General features: G+C 32.5%; 2 protein-coding genes and 2 long non-coding RNA genes across 8 annotated transcripts in view; 3 read left to right on the top strand and 1 right to left on the bottom strand.

The window, feature by feature from the left end:
• LOC126746878 (myotubularin-related protein 4) overlaps positions 1-3,689 on the bottom strand; it is a 56,155-nt gene extending 52,466 nt beyond the window's left edge. The window contains exon 1 of one of the 3 annotated variants that reach the window (XM_050455287.1): positions 3,488-3,689. Coding sequence is in view for 2 of the 3 variants with exons in the window: in XM_050455292.1 (XP_050311249.1) it covers positions 3,236-3,241 (6 nt within the window). In the remaining variant the exon portion in view is untranslated. Of the gene's footprint in view, positions 1-3,235; positions 3,462-3,487 lie in introns of those variants that run through there. The other 2 variants (XM_050455292.1, XM_050455279.1) reach the window with 2 other exon arrangements.
• Positions 3,690-8,955: 5,266 nt separating this feature from the next.
• LOC126748204 (uncharacterized) lies at positions 8,956-10,336 on the top strand. Its single transcript, XR_007664658.1, has 2 exons — positions 8,956-9,309; positions 9,810-10,336. It is a non-coding gene; the product is annotated as an uncharacterized LOC126748204 (long non-coding RNA).
• A 687-nt stretch (positions 10,337-11,023) lies between these two features.
• The window catches only part of LOC126748188 (protein virilizer), a 52,470-nt gene continuing 44,590 nt past the window's right edge, over positions 11,024-18,903 (top strand). Inside the window, exons 1-2 of one of the 2 annotated variants that reach the window (XM_050457243.1) lie at positions 11,024-11,318; positions 11,372-11,663. In XM_050457243.1, the coding sequence (XP_050313200.1) occupies positions 11,112-11,318; positions 11,372-11,663 (499 nt within the window). In that variant the 5' untranslated portion in view covers positions 11,024-11,111. The remainder of the gene's footprint in view (positions 11,319-11,371; positions 11,664-18,903) is intronic. The other variant, XM_050457253.1, reaches the window with a different exon arrangement.
• On the top strand, positions 15,597-17,362 carry LOC126748199 (uncharacterized). 2 transcript variants are annotated; one of them, XR_007664657.1, is made up of 4 exons: positions 15,597-15,776; positions 15,833-15,923; positions 16,461-16,747; positions 16,806-17,362. It is a non-coding gene; the product is annotated as an uncharacterized LOC126748199 (long non-coding RNA). The 2 variants fall into 2 exon arrangements; XR_007664656.1 differs by having other exon boundaries at positions 15,597-15,923.

Genomic DNA, 18,903 nt, shown 5'->3' with positions numbered 1-18,903 from the left:
TTCTCGATAACAGTTAAAGTTCAATGAGCACAATATCTCAGGAATTTATGTTGAACTCTTTCTAAAGCATCGATATGAATCTGGTGGTATGGAGACCAAACTACAGAGCAGTACTCCAATATAGTTCTTACTAGGGAGCAATAAACCCTTCTTGTTGAAGAGACTGAGAAATATGAACAGTTTCTCATAACAAACCCTAGCAATTTTGATGCTTTTACAGAAATTGAATTAATATGATCAATAAATGTGAGTTTCTCATCAAAAATAACTCCGAAATCCCTAATAGATGCAACATAATTCAGTGGCTCATTATTAATGAAGTAATTGGATTGAAACCGGTTGATCCTGCGAGTGAAACTAATAACACAACATTTCTTAACATTTAAATGAAGATTGTTTTGTTCACACCAATTATTTAAGAGATCCATATCTGCTTGTAGTAATTATTGATCCACAATACTACCAACCACCCTCCAAAATTTTAAGTCATCTGCAAACATCAAACACTGACTATACAGGAAACAGTTAACTATATCATTAATAAATAAATCAAATAATAAGGGTGATGTATGCCCTCCCTGAGGGAGGAGGGAGACCTGATGTTACGCTGATAGGATCAGAAAGATGTCCACCTACCCTGACCTTTTGAATACAGCCAGTTAAAGAATTTTTAATCCAACTCACAAAATCAACATAAAACCCTACGGAGATCTGTTTTGAGAGAAGAATTTGATGATCAATACGATCAAACGCCTTACTAAAATCGGTGTATATAGAATCAATTTGTTTATGATCCTCTAATTTACTCATAAGATCAGATTGGTAACAGACCAAGTTAGTGGCAGTAGACTTATTCTTGCAAAACCCATGCTGTGAATCTGATATTAAGCCTTTGCATAACCAAGAAAGTTGATTAGCTATAAGGCTATCAAAAAGTTTAGGTATTGAAGATTGAATGCAAATACTTCTATAATTATCTATGACATTCTGACGGCCAGCTTTAAACAATGGCACAATTAAACTTTCCCTCCAGGCAATTGGAAATGTGGATGTTTGTAAGGAAGCATTAAATAACAAAGATAACATTTCCTCAAGAGAAAATTCGGAACCCCATCTAGGCCTGCACTAATCTTGTTAGGGAGTGAGCTAATACCTTCAAATATATCATATGTTAAGATCTTAGTAATGTTTAAATTTAAACCATTAGCGGGACCATTTTGCAGCTGATTATTATCAATACCAGGAGAATAAACAGTTTGGAGAAATTCTTTAAACATGTTTGCAATATCCAAACCACTGGACGCTTGCTTGTCACCATAAAAGAGGGTATTGGGAAGGGTATAATTGGACCTCTTATCATTGATATATTTCCAAAACGATTTAGGGTCATTCTGTAAGCTGGAATCCCTTCAATATATTGTCGGAAGCACAAATCAGACATACATTTGCATTCAGACCTAAGGCGAGAAAATTTTATATAGTTTTCGTCTGTATTATCTCTCATATATAATGAATGAGCACTCCTTTTGTTCCTAGTTAACTTTCTAAGTTCAGGGGAGAACCACTTAGGAAATGAGGAAGTTCTATATTTCTTTAAAGGAATAAAATATGCAATCCCCATAGAGAGATATTCATAAAAAACGCTGATTGATAAGTTAAGATCACTATGAGATAAACACTCATTCCAATTAATTGAGGATAGAAAGATATTAGGCTCATTGTAGTCACCGTTTCGGAAATCATAAAAAAATTCTTCATAAGCTAGATTTGAAAAAATTGAGTTATTTGCTGTTGAAATATCCAAATGACACTCATATCCAATATGATGAAAATTAGCCTCAAAAAGAGGATCAGAAGCTTTAAGAACATTTAAATCCTTAACATTAGAAAAGACCAAATCCAAAAATACATTTCTATCATTAGGAATCAAGGTACATTGATAAAATTTTAAATAACCAAATCTTTGTGCAACATCTAAAGATGTTATTTAGATATATAGTGTTTTTTCTTTTTTACTTGCTTTATTTCAACCAGGTTTAGTTTTTTATGTAGATATAATAATACCTAAAATAACTGTAACTATATGTAGATAGTTTTTATTAGTAGTAAGCACTCTTTTAATGTAATCACAATTATTTCTAAAAGGGGGATAAATAAATAAATAAATAAAACAAGTTTACTAAATAGTTCTTTTAACAAAATGGCTTCTGCTGTGAATAGAATTTGTGAAAGATCTTGATTTTTTTGGTACTTCTTTAGACACATTAAGTCTTTACCTGAGGCAACTATTTTCGGATAGTACTTGGATTAAGCTTAGCCAAGTTCAATAGTATTTGTATTTGTTACTTTAGATTACTGTTAACTAGCAATATGTATTTAAAATGCACTGCAGATGATCACAAACTATGAAAAAAAATTATGTAGACAGAATCATAGGTCAAGCCTTGGAAAGGACTGTTGGTCTTTAAACCCTACTCATCTTATTTAAAACCCTCCTTAGTTACAATTCTTAATAAAACAAGAATTACCAGTTTTTTGCAATCTGGGGCAAACACACCTGGACTGACTATGACGGGACTAAATTCTATGAACTATTGTCAGTCTCTATTAGGCCAGCATTAAACTATTAAAGTTTTTTGACAAAATATTTCTGTGGTAATACAATTTGTGTTTTATTACAAACACATGGCATATATTAAACAAAAATGTATGCTAGAGAACAAATTCTCATCAGAATTCCTACATTAAAATTATTAAGTTGCTGAATCAATCTGTATTGTATTATATGGCTTTTTCAGCTTGTAAATAAATAGTTGTCCTCTTGAATGTCACTTTGCAAATGCTTCTCTTCCAAGAGAATCCTCCTACATATACAAAGAGTAGAATTTTTATGTCTTGATGAAGTATTTAATTCACTTAAGGTAGTAATAAATAGATTCAAATCATATCTGAACCTATATATTGACAAAACAGAGAGGCACAAATATAAACAAACAAAGATGACATTATACCAAATAATCTATTGGACCAAGGGAAACACATACAGATGTTATTGTGATTATTATCAATATTTGGATAGTGAAATTGGTTTGAATCCATGTTTGAGGTTAAAATAACTACTCTCCAATAACCTTAAGTTAGTAAGTGTTAAATGTTGCATACTCATGAACACCTTAGGTGGTAGTTTTAAAGCTATAAACAAAGAAAAAGCTAAACAAAAAAGGCCAATAATTACCAGCATTAAATCATCACTTTTCACCTTAATGTTTGTGCCAAGACCACAAGACTCAAGGTAAATGACTTCACAGACCCATATAAAATGCTTACGATGCAAAAAAGATTAACCTGGCGGCAAAACATCAACAAATTCGTCGATTTTTATCAAATACACTTGAAATTTATGGCTTATTTATCAATGGGGGGCCCACAAAACGTTGCAGGTGTGGGTGAAAGTGGTGCACTCAAAACACTGGGGCTGGCTACTCACTTTGTTGTTTTTTTCGCTTGCGGACGACTGTTGCGTATTTTTAGAAGTGCATTCTTGACGGACAAAGGATCCCTAGCGTAGAACAACAGGGAAATCTGGATGAATAGAACACAATTTTTTCTCTGAAAATCTGGCGATCGGAAAAATTGATAAATTCGTCCGACCTTGTGAGTGACAATAGGAAATTCAAAATGGCGGCCGTGGAAATGACAAGCAAAGGACTGATTACTTTCACAAAAGTGAAGTGTATGGACAATTTAATGCGGAATGTTGTACTTAGAACACATAATTGAAATGAAAGAATTTATTTATTCACATATCAATTAAATAGTGTCATTAATTTGGCCAACTTCACGGGTTTTCCTCATTTAAATCTAAGCAACTGTTCACAATAGTTCATATTATGTATCCTGCTTTAAGGTGGATTCGCGGACTTTAAAGAAATTTAGATGCGGAACTTTATTCCGCTATAAAACTTTTTAAAAAGATGTTAGCAAAATTAGATAAGTGATCTAAATTAGCCAAAATTAGTTAGTTCGGTGGTTATTCTGATAAATATAAAATCTTCTCATGGTTTTTACAACTCTATTAATACGTAAACCGTAAAGAAATTTTGGTTTTGTACTTTTGACAAAGTTGTTAAGATTCTTTAGGCTCCCTGGGAGTTCAATTATCCCAGACATCCATAGGTACCACTTTAAGATTTTTAGAAAGAGTCTTAATTAGTACATATTTAGTGAAGTAGTCTAAAATAACTAAAGCTTAAGTATTTCCACGCTTTAATCTAGATAAAGGGCCAATAAAATCCAAACTGATATATTGAAATGGTTCCTCTATATGAGATCTGCTCTCCATATATCCGGATGAAGATTTCTGCTCTACATCGCTTTGGGCCCAAACTCCACAAGAACGAACGTAATTGAAAATATCTGTTACCAATTTGGACCCATTCTAATGTGAAGTTTAATTTTTTTAATTTTTAACAGATCAAATGTTGCAGATTTCGCATCAAGGCACAACTACTACGCCTACTCAAACTAGTGAACAGTTCCGCATTTAAAAGTTACCAACTGTTTACACTAGGGCATATTCGCGGGCAAGTACCTTAGGATGTATTCAAAGCATTTTTTAAAATTTAGATGCAAATCTTTATTCCGCTAAAAGAATAATTTGCTTAAAGACATGTAAGGGAAATCAGATAAAAAGTAACTTCTCCAAATATCGATCCATTCTAATGTGAAGAGTTTTTTTTACAATTTTGACTGACGAAATGTCAGAGACGTGGCAAAAAGTCACAACTACACCTTCTGAATATAGTGATCAGTTTCGCATTTCAAAACAAATAAATGTTCACAGATTTTTATGACGTTAAATGAAAAATTAGTTTAAGGAAATGTTCGTTTGAGTTCGGAAAAAAGTAATTTCACCAATTTTTGACTCTTTCTAATGTGAGGTATTCTTGTAAAATATTTTTGACAGAACAAATTTTGGAGATTTGCTAGACTTGAAGTCTAGTGAACAGTTTTGCATTTAAAAACAAACAATTATTCACATTAGTGCATATTAGCGGCAAGCGCCTTAAGCTAGATCCACAGCATTTTTAAACAGCACTAAAAGACAAATTTGTTTAAAGAGATGTAACTGATATCAGATATAAAATAACCAGGTCCTACTCAATCTGAGTGAACAGCTTTGCATTTAAAAACGAACAACTTTTTTAGAAACGAAAACAAAAAAAGAACACAGTACTTTATATTTGCGGCACCTTAAGGTAAACTCTAAGTATATTTGTAAAAATTCTGTTGCGGATTCTTGTGGAGCTAAATGAAAAATTTGTTTAAAGTGACAAATCACTGTTCACAGCACAGATGTAAATAGCTCCGCACAGATGTGAATAACTCCGTCGCGCGGAGCTATTTACATCTGTGGTTCACAGTAGTGCATATTTGGGGCAAATACCTTAGGGTGGATTTTTATCAGTTTTGAAATTCACATGCGGATCTTTATCCCGTTAAAAGCAAAAAATGGTAAAAGAGATGTAAGCGAAATCAGATAAAAACTAATTTCAATAATTTTTGACTAATTCTAATGTGAGGTTTTTTAAAACATTTTCCTTAAATGTCAGAGAGCTGGCAAAAAAGTACGAATACACCTGCTGTACCTAGGGAAAAGCTTCGCAGTCAAAAATTAACACCTGCTCACAGTAGCGCATATTCGCCGCAAGCTTATTCCGCTTTTTAAAGTTAAAATTATTATTTGCCTATATACGTTTATGCAGAAACAAATACTTGCCAATTAATTTATTATAAAAAAGTAATTTCATCATTTTTGACTAATTCTAATGTGAGCTGTTTGTTTAAACATTTGTGATGGAATCAATTTCACAGATTTGGCACCTGCTGAATCTGGTGAAAAGTTTGGCATTTAAAAGGAGCAACTGTTCACAGTAATTAATATTCCAGGCAGCTTAACGTAGATTCACTCACTGCATTTCTCGAAATTCAGTAGCTTATTATCTATTCAGTCTTTTAAAGTTAAAATTACTATTTGCTTATAGACATTTATATAGGAAAATACGGAAGTACATTAAAGTAGATTCACAGTATTTTTGTAAAAATTCTGTTGCGGAATTTGCTAAATGAATTTTTTTTAAAGGGATATAAGAGAAATCAGCCAGTGATTTCATTATAAAGTGAAAGGTTAGGGGAAAAAAGCAGGTAAGTCAATTTTTTTGATATATTGAGATATTGGGAGAGCATTTTCCCAATGGGAGAATGCTCTCCCAATTGGGAGCAGTTCAGAATTAGCGTAAGTATCTTAAGAAACACTTAAACTGGATTAAAAGCAGGGTAGTCAGCCGATATACGGTAAAGTTTTACTATAAGGGAAAAAAAGCAAGTAAGTCAAGCGAAAAGAGGAAAAAACCAGGCAAGTCAGTAATTATTACGAAACGCCGCCACCGCCATTGCCACCTGGCACGGTTCCTGCTACCGCATTATTAGTGTGTCAACAGCGCTTAAAGCCGTTAGATTGTTTTTCGTTTACTATTGCTTCGTTAGTTTTTTATCATCTGTTTAGCTTTGTGTTTGTGACTATACCGTAATGTCAAGCTTGGACGAAAGTGATATACTTACATACTTACATACTGAGCAAAAAAAAAGGAAGAAAACTGGTCGGATGTCTGATGTAAGTAAAAAATTTAGACTTGCGACACATGAAGCTGGTCCCCCTTGACATTGCAAACGATTTAAGTGTTATGATTCAATCTCTGAACATAACAGAAAAGAGATATTACGCTACTTTAACCAGTTACAATCCCACGATGAACAAAATATGTACCTGGCTGGGCTAGTTACTGTAGTTGCGTGATGCATGAGTCACCGACGAGGCGGAAAATAAGGTTGATTACTGTATGTGCAAAGGCATTTTGCTCATTACATGGCATTAGCAAAAATAAGATTTACTATGTGCAGAAAAGTTTAAAATCATTGGGTTATGCACCTAAGGATAAAAGGGGTAAGTATTCTAAGGAACACAGACAGCTAAATAGGGTCACTACAGCTGGTTGAGAACCATATCAAAAGTTTTAAAAGTCGCCCGAGTCATTATAGCCTTAAAGATTCAGGTAAAACTTATTTGCCAGAAAGCCTAAACATAAAGAAAATGTATAAACTATTCAAAGAATTACACCCTGCAGCAGTGGTATCTTACCATACTTACCGGATGATTTTCAACACGAAATTTAATATTTCTTTTGGGTATCCCCGCACGGACACTTGTGCAACTTGTGATGAATATACAGCAAAAGTTAAAGCTTTATCTGCGGAAACTGATAAACAATAAATTCAACAGCTAACAACAAACAATATTCTTCATAAGAAGAGGGCGGAATGTTTTTACAACCATAACAAGAAAGCCAAAATCCAGGCAAGAAAAAATAAAAAGGAAGAAGCTATTTGCATAGATTTCGCTAAAAATGTCTCCCTGCCGCAGATAGCTACCAACGATGTATATTATAAACGTCAACTTTCTATGTACTCCTTCCATGTGCACGTTCTTGCAACTGGTGAGTCCATTTTTTACGTGTACGATGAAAGTGTTGCCAAAAAAGGACCGAACGAAGTGGCCTCATTCCTTTTTCATTTTATTATAAACTATTTGGATGACGAAGTTCGGAAATTGTAAATTTTCTGTGATTCTGCAGGAGGGCAGAACAAAAACTACACGACATTTAGATTCATTCATTACTTAACGAACAATCGCATCCATGGCCTCACAGACATTAAAATTACATTTCCTATACGTGGACACTCATACTTGGAGTGCAATAAAAATGTTGGTCTATGGAACATAAAAGCACCAATGGAAATACCAAAAGATTTCGAAGGAATGGTGAAATTATCACGATCGAAACCATCCCCTTTTACTGTGGTCAATGTTACTAAAAGAATTGTATTGGATTGGAAGACAATGTTGCTATCAAAGTATGCCGCTAAATGCCCTTTTATACGCAGCCTATCAAAGTCATACAAGCTTCTTCTAGCCATAGCCGTTTGTTACAATATCGCACGACGTACTTTGGAGAAACGCTGACAGGCATTATTAGAGCACCGCGGCATAGTCACTCATTGCCAAAGGGGTTGTTTGAGCTTCCCTCTCCAGCTTACAATGGTATGTTATATTAAATATTATATTTTTTTACAAGCATCGCGTGGAAAAATCTTACTTTTCAAACTAGCTAGATAAATAAATATTACTTAGTTTTAACAAAATCTTATTTTTTTAGGCCTCCTGCCAATTTCCAGAGCCAAATTCAACGATTTGCAAAGTTTAATGAAGTTTTGTAGCCCCTCTGCTGTCAAGTTCTTTCTCAATCTCACCCCATGACTAATTTAATGCAAGTTAAAATATAATTTATTACAATCACCTTACATTGATGTGGTTTTTTTTATCAGGTCTGGATCAATCTGGATACAACCGGCATCATGGAAACTCGCTTTTTACTTTCTTAGAACATAATACTGTAGGTATTTTTATAAACAGTCTTTTGATAAGCTCTCATACTGATTTTGTACCGTTTTTAACATTAAATTGTTTTTTTCTCAGTTTCGTGAACCTGCTTTTTTCCCCTGACCCTTCAAGTATTTTTTTTACATTTTTGACGGAATAAATTTCGGAGACGAGGCATCAAGGCGCGATTACACTTGCTGAATCTAGTGAACAGTTTCGCATTTATAAACAAATAACTGTTCACAGTAGTGCATATTCGCGCAAGCACTTATTAAATCCAATGAACAGTTTTGCATTTAAAAACGAACAACTGTTCACAGTAGTGCACATTCGCGCAAGCACATTAGGCTGAATTCACAGGATTTTTTGAAATTTAATAGCGGATTTTTATTCCGTCCTTTGTATTTAATAGAACAGTGTGGTGAATTTTACGTTGCTGTGCCTGTTCTATATAGCATAGAGAAATGAATATTAAAAGAGTGTTTGAAAGGTAGCCTAAATTGATCATCAAGTTTTAAACCTTAACCTAAGATATTTAGTTCGGTTAGACGGCATCGAGGGCCAACTTCTGTCATAATTGTCATTATTATTATCGATTTTCTTTCCTTCCTTGCCATCACCCACCTTCGCATCATCGATCGTCGCCATTGCTTATTCCTTTTTATTTGGGCGTCCATTGGGTGTGTTCTTTTGTTTTTTTCTCAACAAAAAATAGTTAAAAATGTAGCTTAAAGTCATTAAAGTGTAATTTCATCATATAGACAGAAGCTTTTTTGTTGTTTTATTGTGTGGTTTCAGATCCCTAGGATGGGGTAAGTGCAATTTTTTTTATCAAATAGTTTTCACCATGTTGTAGGTCACCTAAAATTGTTGTTTACCATTTTAAAACTGTCCTAATAATGTCATCACCAGGAAAATTAATTTTTAAATGCAAGGAACCCACTTGTTCTAATACATACTATTGTCCTATTGAAGATTCATACAAAAATAAAATTTTCTTTAAATTTCCTGAAAGTGACATTATTAGGAGGTCCCAATGGTTTAAAATACTTGGTTTAAACCCAACCTCAACAAGGTGTTATTTATGTCAAGACCATTTTGAGGATATTTCATTTACTAGTACTATACATACTCATTCAAGAAAATGTGCTCTCCCAATTGCTGGCCCAAGTATTATTCAAAATGCCCCAGTACTGGTTGAGGCACAAGTACCTTGGGAAGATACATTGACTTTATTACCTGCTATCATAATCCAGCAATCTCAATATAATGTTCAGAATGAACATAATTATGCTAGACCACTTTTTACTAGGTCTGACGAAAGGTATCATCAGTGCTTTGCTGCTAGGAAGTACCAAAAGCACAATAAGTGAAACAACTTCCATTCTACCAGGTCACTACTCAAGGAGGTACCTCACCTCAATAAGGTGGGAGTAAGATCCAGGGATGCTCTTTGAATATTTAAGAAAAAGGACCGATGACATCTAGAATTAAGGGTATACATCAGTGTCAACTAATTTTTAATATCATACTCTCCATAAAGAATATTTTAATTACAGGATTAGTTTTTATATATTACCACTCCCCTAACATTTTTGGGTACCCTCTGTACAAAAAAGTAGGTAGTAAACGTAAAATTTTTAGGGCATATTTTTGAGAAATATAGTTCTTATGTCTGTAAATAATTAATTTATAAATTTGATAAATTGTAATTTCTGTATCATATCCTCAAAATGTAAAATGTAAAAAGCAAAATACATACCATGGAGTGTTGTGCTAAAGCAGCACAAAAACAAATTGTATCAGGATCCCTTTTAAGACAATAAATTATAAACTTACTTTACAATTGACTTAAATTCTACCCCTACCCTTGTTAATTTGTTGATAACAGTGAAATTAACATTGTTAGTATCGAGTATTTAATTCTCAAAATAGGACTAAATATATTATACTTAATCTCTAAAATATTGTCTTACATAATTGACCCATTAAATCTTTTTTTGATAGCGTATTGGGCTGTAAAATCTCTTTCACATTCTCTAAAAATCAGTGAAAAAGTGCAATTAACGATTTATTTTTTTGAAGGGCCTAAATGCATTAACTTAACAGCTTAAAAGTAGATTTGATGAATTTAATGTCAAAACACTAACGTATTCAATTAAAAAATGTATAAAATAAACTTAAATTACAAACATTATCACTCTTAGCCTCTTCAAAAATTAAATTAATACACTTGCACTATTTCATAATTTTTTAGAGTTTGTGATCGAGATTCACAGCCTTTACGCTGTTAAAAATTGATTTAATGGGTCAATAATTTTAAATTTCGCGCCATTCTAAAATTTTGAATAGCCGAACTAAAATAATTGACATTTGTCACAGTCGGTAAAATAGTCTGCTGTAATACCGATCCGTCATAGAAATGACAGGCAGATTTCTATGACGGATCGGTATTACAGTAGACTATTTTACCGACTGTGACAAATGTCAATTATTTTAGTTCGGTTAGACCGCAACCGCACGCTGCAATCGAGTTTAGGGTAAAGATGATGCCTACTTGTCACTATGGGATTGAACCCTCTCATACTTTTAATTACTCTATGTATATAGTCATATGAATGACAGCCAACGAAGCGAGCATATAACCTATAAATTTGCTTGTTCTGTTATAAACCAAACAACTAAAATCCCAAACAAAGCAGTACATATACATATTTCGGGTTATTATTTAAATAATCCGCATGTACTAAATGCCCTAAACATGTCAGAAACACTAGCAGAACTGTTATTCTTCGATACCTTCGCCCATGACAGCACTGAGGTAGGTAAACTCTCATCCTTAATTCTTTCAACCCCAATTTTGCTTTTTACAAGGAAATAAACTTGGACTTGGTGCAATTTCCTAAGCCCGTCTACATAACCGAAGTGCGTATAATACCTTTAGGAGCTAAAGTACAAGCTGATTTTCCTGGTGGGGTTAGGTTAGGAGCCACCAACCCGAGTCAATTTCAAATTGATTTCCTTGTTAATGATTTGGGAAAACCTGGAGCTAGCACCTTTGAAACATTAGGATCCTTTGAGTACGACCAAAATGGTAAAATTAATTTGGAGTGTGCTCCTGATGAGACTGTAAGAAAGATACCCACTGATGGCTTAGTCCTTAAGGGTAAGTGCCTGTATTAAACACACAAGTGATCATAATTAAAACTAGGTTATATTAATAACAACTTTATTAATAGCTGTTAAGCTTATACTTACAATTTATATTATGTATATATCTAATAATAGTATTTTTACTATAGTTTCCATCATAAAAAACAAATTGAAAGTCAACATTTCCTTTTATATAATTTGTTAAATATGTCTTACATTTTTTTAAGTTGGGTGTTCTTTTGTTGACATGGGTACCCTACTATACATAGTAAGACCCTTATGATACAAATCATTCTGACCATATTGTGTGTTTACTGAATATTCATACAAATTTGTGCATTACAGAACATTTGAATAAAGGTTCAATTTTTTAGTATATGATCAGGATTTTACCTATATCTTAATTTATATTATAAAGATATATTTATTTTCTTGATGTGCAACTATTCTAGTTAATTTATTTTTAAGCAAAAAAATTAGTTTGTCTTTCTTATTGCAATTTCTATATTTATTAAAATAAACAATATTGTGCAATAATAATTGAAATGTGGCAATATTATTGACTTATAAATACTTAAAGTACTAGATACAGTATCAGAGAACCTGAGGCAGTATCTTATTAAAATCTCTGAGAATTCTGGTCTTATATTAATTTTTTAGAGTTATGGAAAGCTTTATACCTTTATACCTATATATTGTCACTAAAAACAGGTCACTTTACAAATTTTTGGAAAATACCTTATGTGGTGCCCATCCATGAATCTCAACATCTCCAAATGCAAAGTCATAACATAAGGTTTTTCCTTCATGTAACTTTTTTATTTCTCATATAAACAATACTTCTTTAGAGTGAGTGCAACAAATCAGAGATTTGGAAGTGCTACTTGATTTCACCCTAGACTTCACTGCACATATGAATCACAGTATTATTAAGTCTCTAAAGTTGCTAGGATTCATTAAACATAGTACCAGAAATTTCAATCACAGTACCTCCATTATACTTTGAGTTTGTCAGAACTCACTTAGAGTATGTCTCCTCTGTCTGGAGTAGACATTTCATATCCACAGACTGGAAAGAATTCAGTGTAAACTTTCCAGATACATTCACTACAGGTTTTACAATAGAAGCGGGGAGGAATTTAAAGACTTTCTGCTCAATATTTGATCTTGAAACCTTTACAGCTACAAGAAAGCAGAAATACTTACAAATTTGCTATAGGTTAATCCCTTCAACAATAGATTATCCAATCTTTCCATGTGCCATTTTACAAGAAAAATTATGCGAAAAATTCATTCATTCCTTGAACATTCAAACTAAGCAATGAGCTACATAGCCTTGATTTCATTCAACCTTTGAAGTCTTTTCTGGGAGCTTTATCTGGCCTTCATTTATAAACTAAGTTGATTATTAATGAATCTTTGTATCTTCTTTTTTTGTTGTGGCTTATATTTAATTTTTGTTACTTGGGCTTGTATTTATTTATTTACTTAATTTTGTATTGAGCTTGATCTGTTAATAAATAAATAAATTAATTCATTTGGAGCTTTCCAAATTCACTGCATGATTTGAAAACCTTAAATTCTCATCTATGATCACCCCTAAATATCTAATTTCATTTAATTGTTCAATGACAGCTCTACATCTCCTGGGCATTGACTCCACCAGATGTTGACATCTCGCTAGTGGTATCGATTTCCACACCTGCTCTGCTTCTTCCGCCAGATCTTTAAGGTTTTTAATATTTTTATGTTCTAAAAGTTTTTTCAGGTCTCTCCAAAGATTCTCAATGGGATTGAGATCCGGACTACATGAGGGCCAATCAAGTACATCAACATGGTTATCATTAAACCATTTTTTTACAGACATAGCCGTGTGCTTGGGATCATTGTCTTGTTGCAAAACCCAAGACACCGGCAAAGTTTCATCAGCAAACGGCAACATGTGGTTCTCCATAATATCTTTATATTTTTCTTGGTCAAGAATACCGTCAATTTTCACGAATGGACCAACACCACACCACGAAAAACATCCCCATAATTTTATATTTCCACCTCCATGTTTGACTGTGCTGGTTGTATACTTCGGATTATTTTCCGCACCCCTTGGTCTTCTCACAAATATTCTACCATCACTACCAATGCGATTTATTTTTGTCTCATCAGACCATAATATTTTTTTCCACTCTTTAATGGTCCAATGGGCTTGGAAAATTTTAAAAAATATATATATATTTTCCCAAAAATAAATACAACATAAGTTTATAAGAACAAGGACGTTTATTTCAAGTTGTTAGGGTAAGTATTTGCAATGTTATAAGGCTGTTAGTCTGGGGTTTTTTATACCTCCCGAGATTCCGTCCCAATTACGCGCTACGTTATAGACGCCGACGCGACGCGACGGTGTATTATAGAGCGCTCGCTAGCCAGCCAGCCAAAGTCTAGTGCCCAGGCGTTATTTTGACAAAGCGGCGTGCGCGGTCGACATGCTAGCGTCGTCGTCGCGTCGACTTGGGCGCCTGTGACGTATCATCCCGGCCGCGCTGGTACAAGGAAAAAATTAAACATGGCGTATTTGTTCGAACTTTGAAAATTAATTGTGAAGTAACTATAAATGCTAGAGAACTGAAATAAATTGCTAAATTTAAGTTGGAGCCTGCTCTTTTTTACTAAAAAATAATCGAATTGTCGTTTCCAAGCTCATTAATATGGTCCTTAGCGAATTTTAATCTAGCCTAGCGATTTTTCTTCTTTAGCAGTGGTTTCTTGCGGGATACTCGTCCAAATAGGTTGGCCTCATTAAGTCGTCGTCGTCTTATAGAGTCCATAAAATGAGAGAACATGCCGGTGACGTAAAATGCGCACAAACCCACTTTAAACCAAAAAATCAATAAATAATATTTCCCTGATTAGGTTTACTTGACCGTGAATACATGCATCTCTCTCTTTCACAAGGAAAAAGATAAAGTCGTTATAATAGTTATACCTCTCCGCTTTATTCATCACAGTACCTTTGGAAGTTCGATGGTGTTTCGCAATAAGTCAGTGTCGTCGCACTTGGGAACGCGTTGAGAGTGTAGAGTGTGCGTGTAAATTCAGTTTAATTTGTGTTTACCTACTTTTTTCTTCCAATTTTGGTGTGTTTTAATTTAAAGACTATTATTTTGTGTGTGTTTGTTACTACTAACGTATTAAAGGTAAGAACATGTAGTAGTTTTTTTAAAAGGTATCTTACAGTGCAAATTAATAAACCAAAAGTGCAACTCCAAAGAAACAAAGAATTTACATTAACTTTATTTTTGAAGTTTTTTGATTTTATTCATATTGTCTGTTTTTTTTTCAAAACATGTAAAAATAAGAACGAATGGTTATTCAAATCATTTAGTTAGTTTATAGATCTATGTAAAATATTTAACTGTTTTGTAGATGTCGCCAAAGAAATTAGGTACGAAAGGGCAAATAATACATAGCCAGGGAAGAGAAATTATTGCCAATGTAGCAGAGTTTATGCATAAAGAGGCAGAAGAAGGATTAACTATTCCTTTAAAACGCTTTAGGTAAGTTATCCAACGGTTAAAAAATCACAGATAATTAATTATTATTAAAATAATGTAACATTTAAATAAAATATTATTTACTTATAATTAACATAATAAATTATTAATATAACAATATAGATATTTTTGTGGCTGTTTAAAATATGAAATATAAAACAAAATTAGGTATACAAAACAGCTACATTACTGTTTTTTATGATATAGTTTTTATTTCTTTGGTAAAATTAATATATGTATACATACATATGTATATAAATAAATTTTATGTTACGTCTTAGAGATTTTCCGATTACGTTTAAAAATCACAATATTAATATTCATATAATTTATACATCCTATATTATTTCCAGAGAACGTACGTCGGCTGCTACAAAAATATCGAGTTACCTACCAAAAAATATTGAAGGAGTCGGCCAATATAAAAAATAACCCCTCTTGTTCATTCAGCAGTCCAAGAAAAAAGAGGCCCAGGAAATCACGTATACTTGACATTACTTCGACGCAACTTAAAGAAATTAGGAGCATAGTTAATGATTTTTATATAGTGGAAAAAAGAAGGCCTACTCTCAAGTGTACGTATTTACCTTTATTGTGCTTTTTTAATTTTAATCCTATTTTTTATTAGCAGTAATCCTACAAAAGATCATTGACCGATCTGTTATTCATGAGCCTCTGAGTATACCATCCTTAGCAAAACTACTAAAGAGCATTGGATTTAGGTATGTATGGTTCAACCATATTTATATTTTGCATTCGTTTGTAATATTACAATTTTTATCTAGTCTTAGCGTTCATTGAAAAAATACTAAAAAGAACACTGAAAAGATATGCATATGATATTTTCATTCATATAAACTTAAAACATAGAAAATTAAAAAAAAATATTTAAATTAAGTTCAAATTCTAAATTGCGCTACCCATAATATAGCTATTACAATTTCCTGACTACCTGTTACAAACCCTTTTTTAATTTTATTTATTTATAAATACACACCTGTAGGATGCATAAGCATGTTACCTGTAAGATAAAAAAAGGTATGACCCTGGTTAATCCACTCTTTCCTCTTAATTGGACATATTATTATATTCTTCTCCTTAATGTTCTACCTAACTAGAATATCATTTTTAAAATTTTACCTGTGTCTCTTTATTTATCTTGAATTTTATTTTTAGGGTTATGAGTTTTTTTAAATTATATGTACCTGTTAGATGTTAATATGTATATAAATTTCTAACTTCTAAACATTGTTTTTTAGATGGAAGAAGACAGATGATAATAGAAAGGCCTTGATGGAATCATATGACATACGTTTGAAGAGAATAAAATACTTAAAACAAATTACCGAATTTAAAAATCAAGGTAGAAATATAGTGTATACTGACGAAACCTATATACACAGTAGTCATACTTCTGACAAAGGTTGGTTTGACGAAAGCCTAAGCGGTATACGAAAACCCATTTCAAAAGGACAGCGATTAATCATCGTTCATGCTGGATGAAAAAATGGTTTTGTTAAAGACGGTCTACTTATATTCCGCTCAGGTAAGATATAAAAAATATATATTCTGTGCTTATTAATTTCTTACTTATAACATTTCAGGTTCTAAAAGTGGCGATTACCATGACGACATGAATCATGAAAATTTCATGAAATGGGTGGAAACCCAATTACTTCCGAATTTGCCACCAAATTCGGTCTTAGTTTTGGACAATGCATCATACCATAATGTACAAGTAAAAAAGAATGTTACCTCAGGAAGTAAGAAACAACTCATAATTGATTGGCTTAAGGAGCATAATTTAGAACATGACGAGAAAATGACAAAAACGGAACTTTATGAAATAGTTCTTCAAAATAAAAGATTTTATCCAATAAAGTGCAAACTTGACGAACTAATGGAAAGTCACGGACACTCAACTTTGCGTTTGCCTCCATACCACCCAGAATTGAACCCCATTGAAAAAATCTGGGCCACTGTTAAAAACTGGGTAGCAAGCAGGAACACAACTTTTAAGTTAGCAGATGTAGAAGCTTTGACGAGGCAAAAATTTGCAGAAGTATCTGTCGATGATTGGAGAAGCATTTGTGACCATGTCGACAAAATTGAAGACAAATATATAAAAGATCATAATCTTTTTGATAAAACTTTAGATTCCCTAAAATTTACGGTAAACACTGGCTCATCAGATGAAGATTTGGAAACGAGTTCCGACGAATCAATTATCAGCAATGTGGACATTTTGTCAGATAATGACTAATTTAATAATATGAATATGTATTATATACCGTAATAATATTATGTAGTGTTTTTATGAGCAGTAAAATTTATATACCCTTATGTGGAGTTTTATTTTTAATATCTTTAATAGCTGAAGAAAGTAAAGAAATAGATGTTTTAAAACATATTTTAAAAATTAATTTTTGTTTTAAATATTTTTTTTTTATATTTTAAGATTTCAACTGATTTTTAAACAAAAGTATTTCAAAGGACATAATCTTAAATGATGATTACATTAATGAATATCAAATAATGTTCGTATCATAATGAGTATAAAAAAAAAACATATGTATTTCTTTAACACGTATCGTAAACGTTATTTTGAGTATCTAAAGTAATATATGTATGTAAAGCTAACACTTATATCCACATACGCATAAATAAAGCAAAGAAAAGTTTAAATTTATTTAACAGTATTTTAAACCCCATTTATTTAATAATATTTTAACACAATACACCCCCGGCACTGATTGTTTAGTCATAAACTATCTGCTAGAATTCTACGCTTCTACGCTTAACGATAGCCAGCTTAGATGCGCGAAGTCTGACGTCACCGGCATGTTCTCTCATTTTATGGACTCTAGTTCGTGATGATATCGCGATAGCTGGAGAAAGTTCTTCTTTAATCTGGTTGGAGGTTAAAAATGGATTCATTTTAGCCATTCGAACAATAGTTTCATCAGTTCGTTGGCTGGTTTTTTTAGATCTTCTCTTGCGTGGAATATTTTCGTACGTTTTATGATCTTTTATGTGTTTGAGTGTATAGAAAACCATTTTTTTTTAACATTTTAGGTGGTCAGCTATTTTACTATAAGTCCAACCTCTTTCCCTTAGCGTAAAAATTATTTTACGCATTGACGGATCACAATTTTTTTTTCTACCCATTTTAAACTGTGGAAGACACAAAGACAAGGCTTGTAGATACAAAAAACACAAATTGTTACCAGTACAAAGGTTTGAAATGAACTATACGCGCGTTTATTTTCGTCGTTTCTAAGTAGATGGCCATCTGTGTTATCTATAAATTTTGTTTATATTCTGCATTCCTTACAAATTTCTTAGTGGAATGTCTATAAATAAGTTATATATTGCTGTTGTGATGAACAATCAAAATTTTACAACAAGTTGGTTTTAATTTATTTTAAAGAACTGAAACATTGAATAAAGTATTTTTTTAAAATCGTTTCTAATTAGTTGGCCACCACTGTATCTAAGTGTATATTAACTATTAATGTGAATTGTCAAGTTTTCCAAAATTTTCCAATTTTGAAGTTTTATTAATTTCAGCTAGTAAAAAAAAAGAGTGTATAAAATTGTTCACATTCACTTGTATTTTTCCACAAATATCTTGAATACTCATCAAAGGCATTGAAGTTTTTAGAAAGATCCATATCTTTCACTTCCTGCTTTACATTAAAC

Source organism: Anthonomus grandis, chromosome 2 (genome assembly GCF_022605725.1).
Source record: "Anthonomus grandis grandis chromosome 2, icAntGran1.3, whole genome shotgun sequence".
Taxonomy (NCBI): Eukaryota; Metazoa; Arthropoda; class Insecta; order Coleoptera; family Curculionidae; genus Anthonomus; species Anthonomus grandis.
This window is presented reverse-complemented; position numbering and strand designations above follow the sequence as displayed.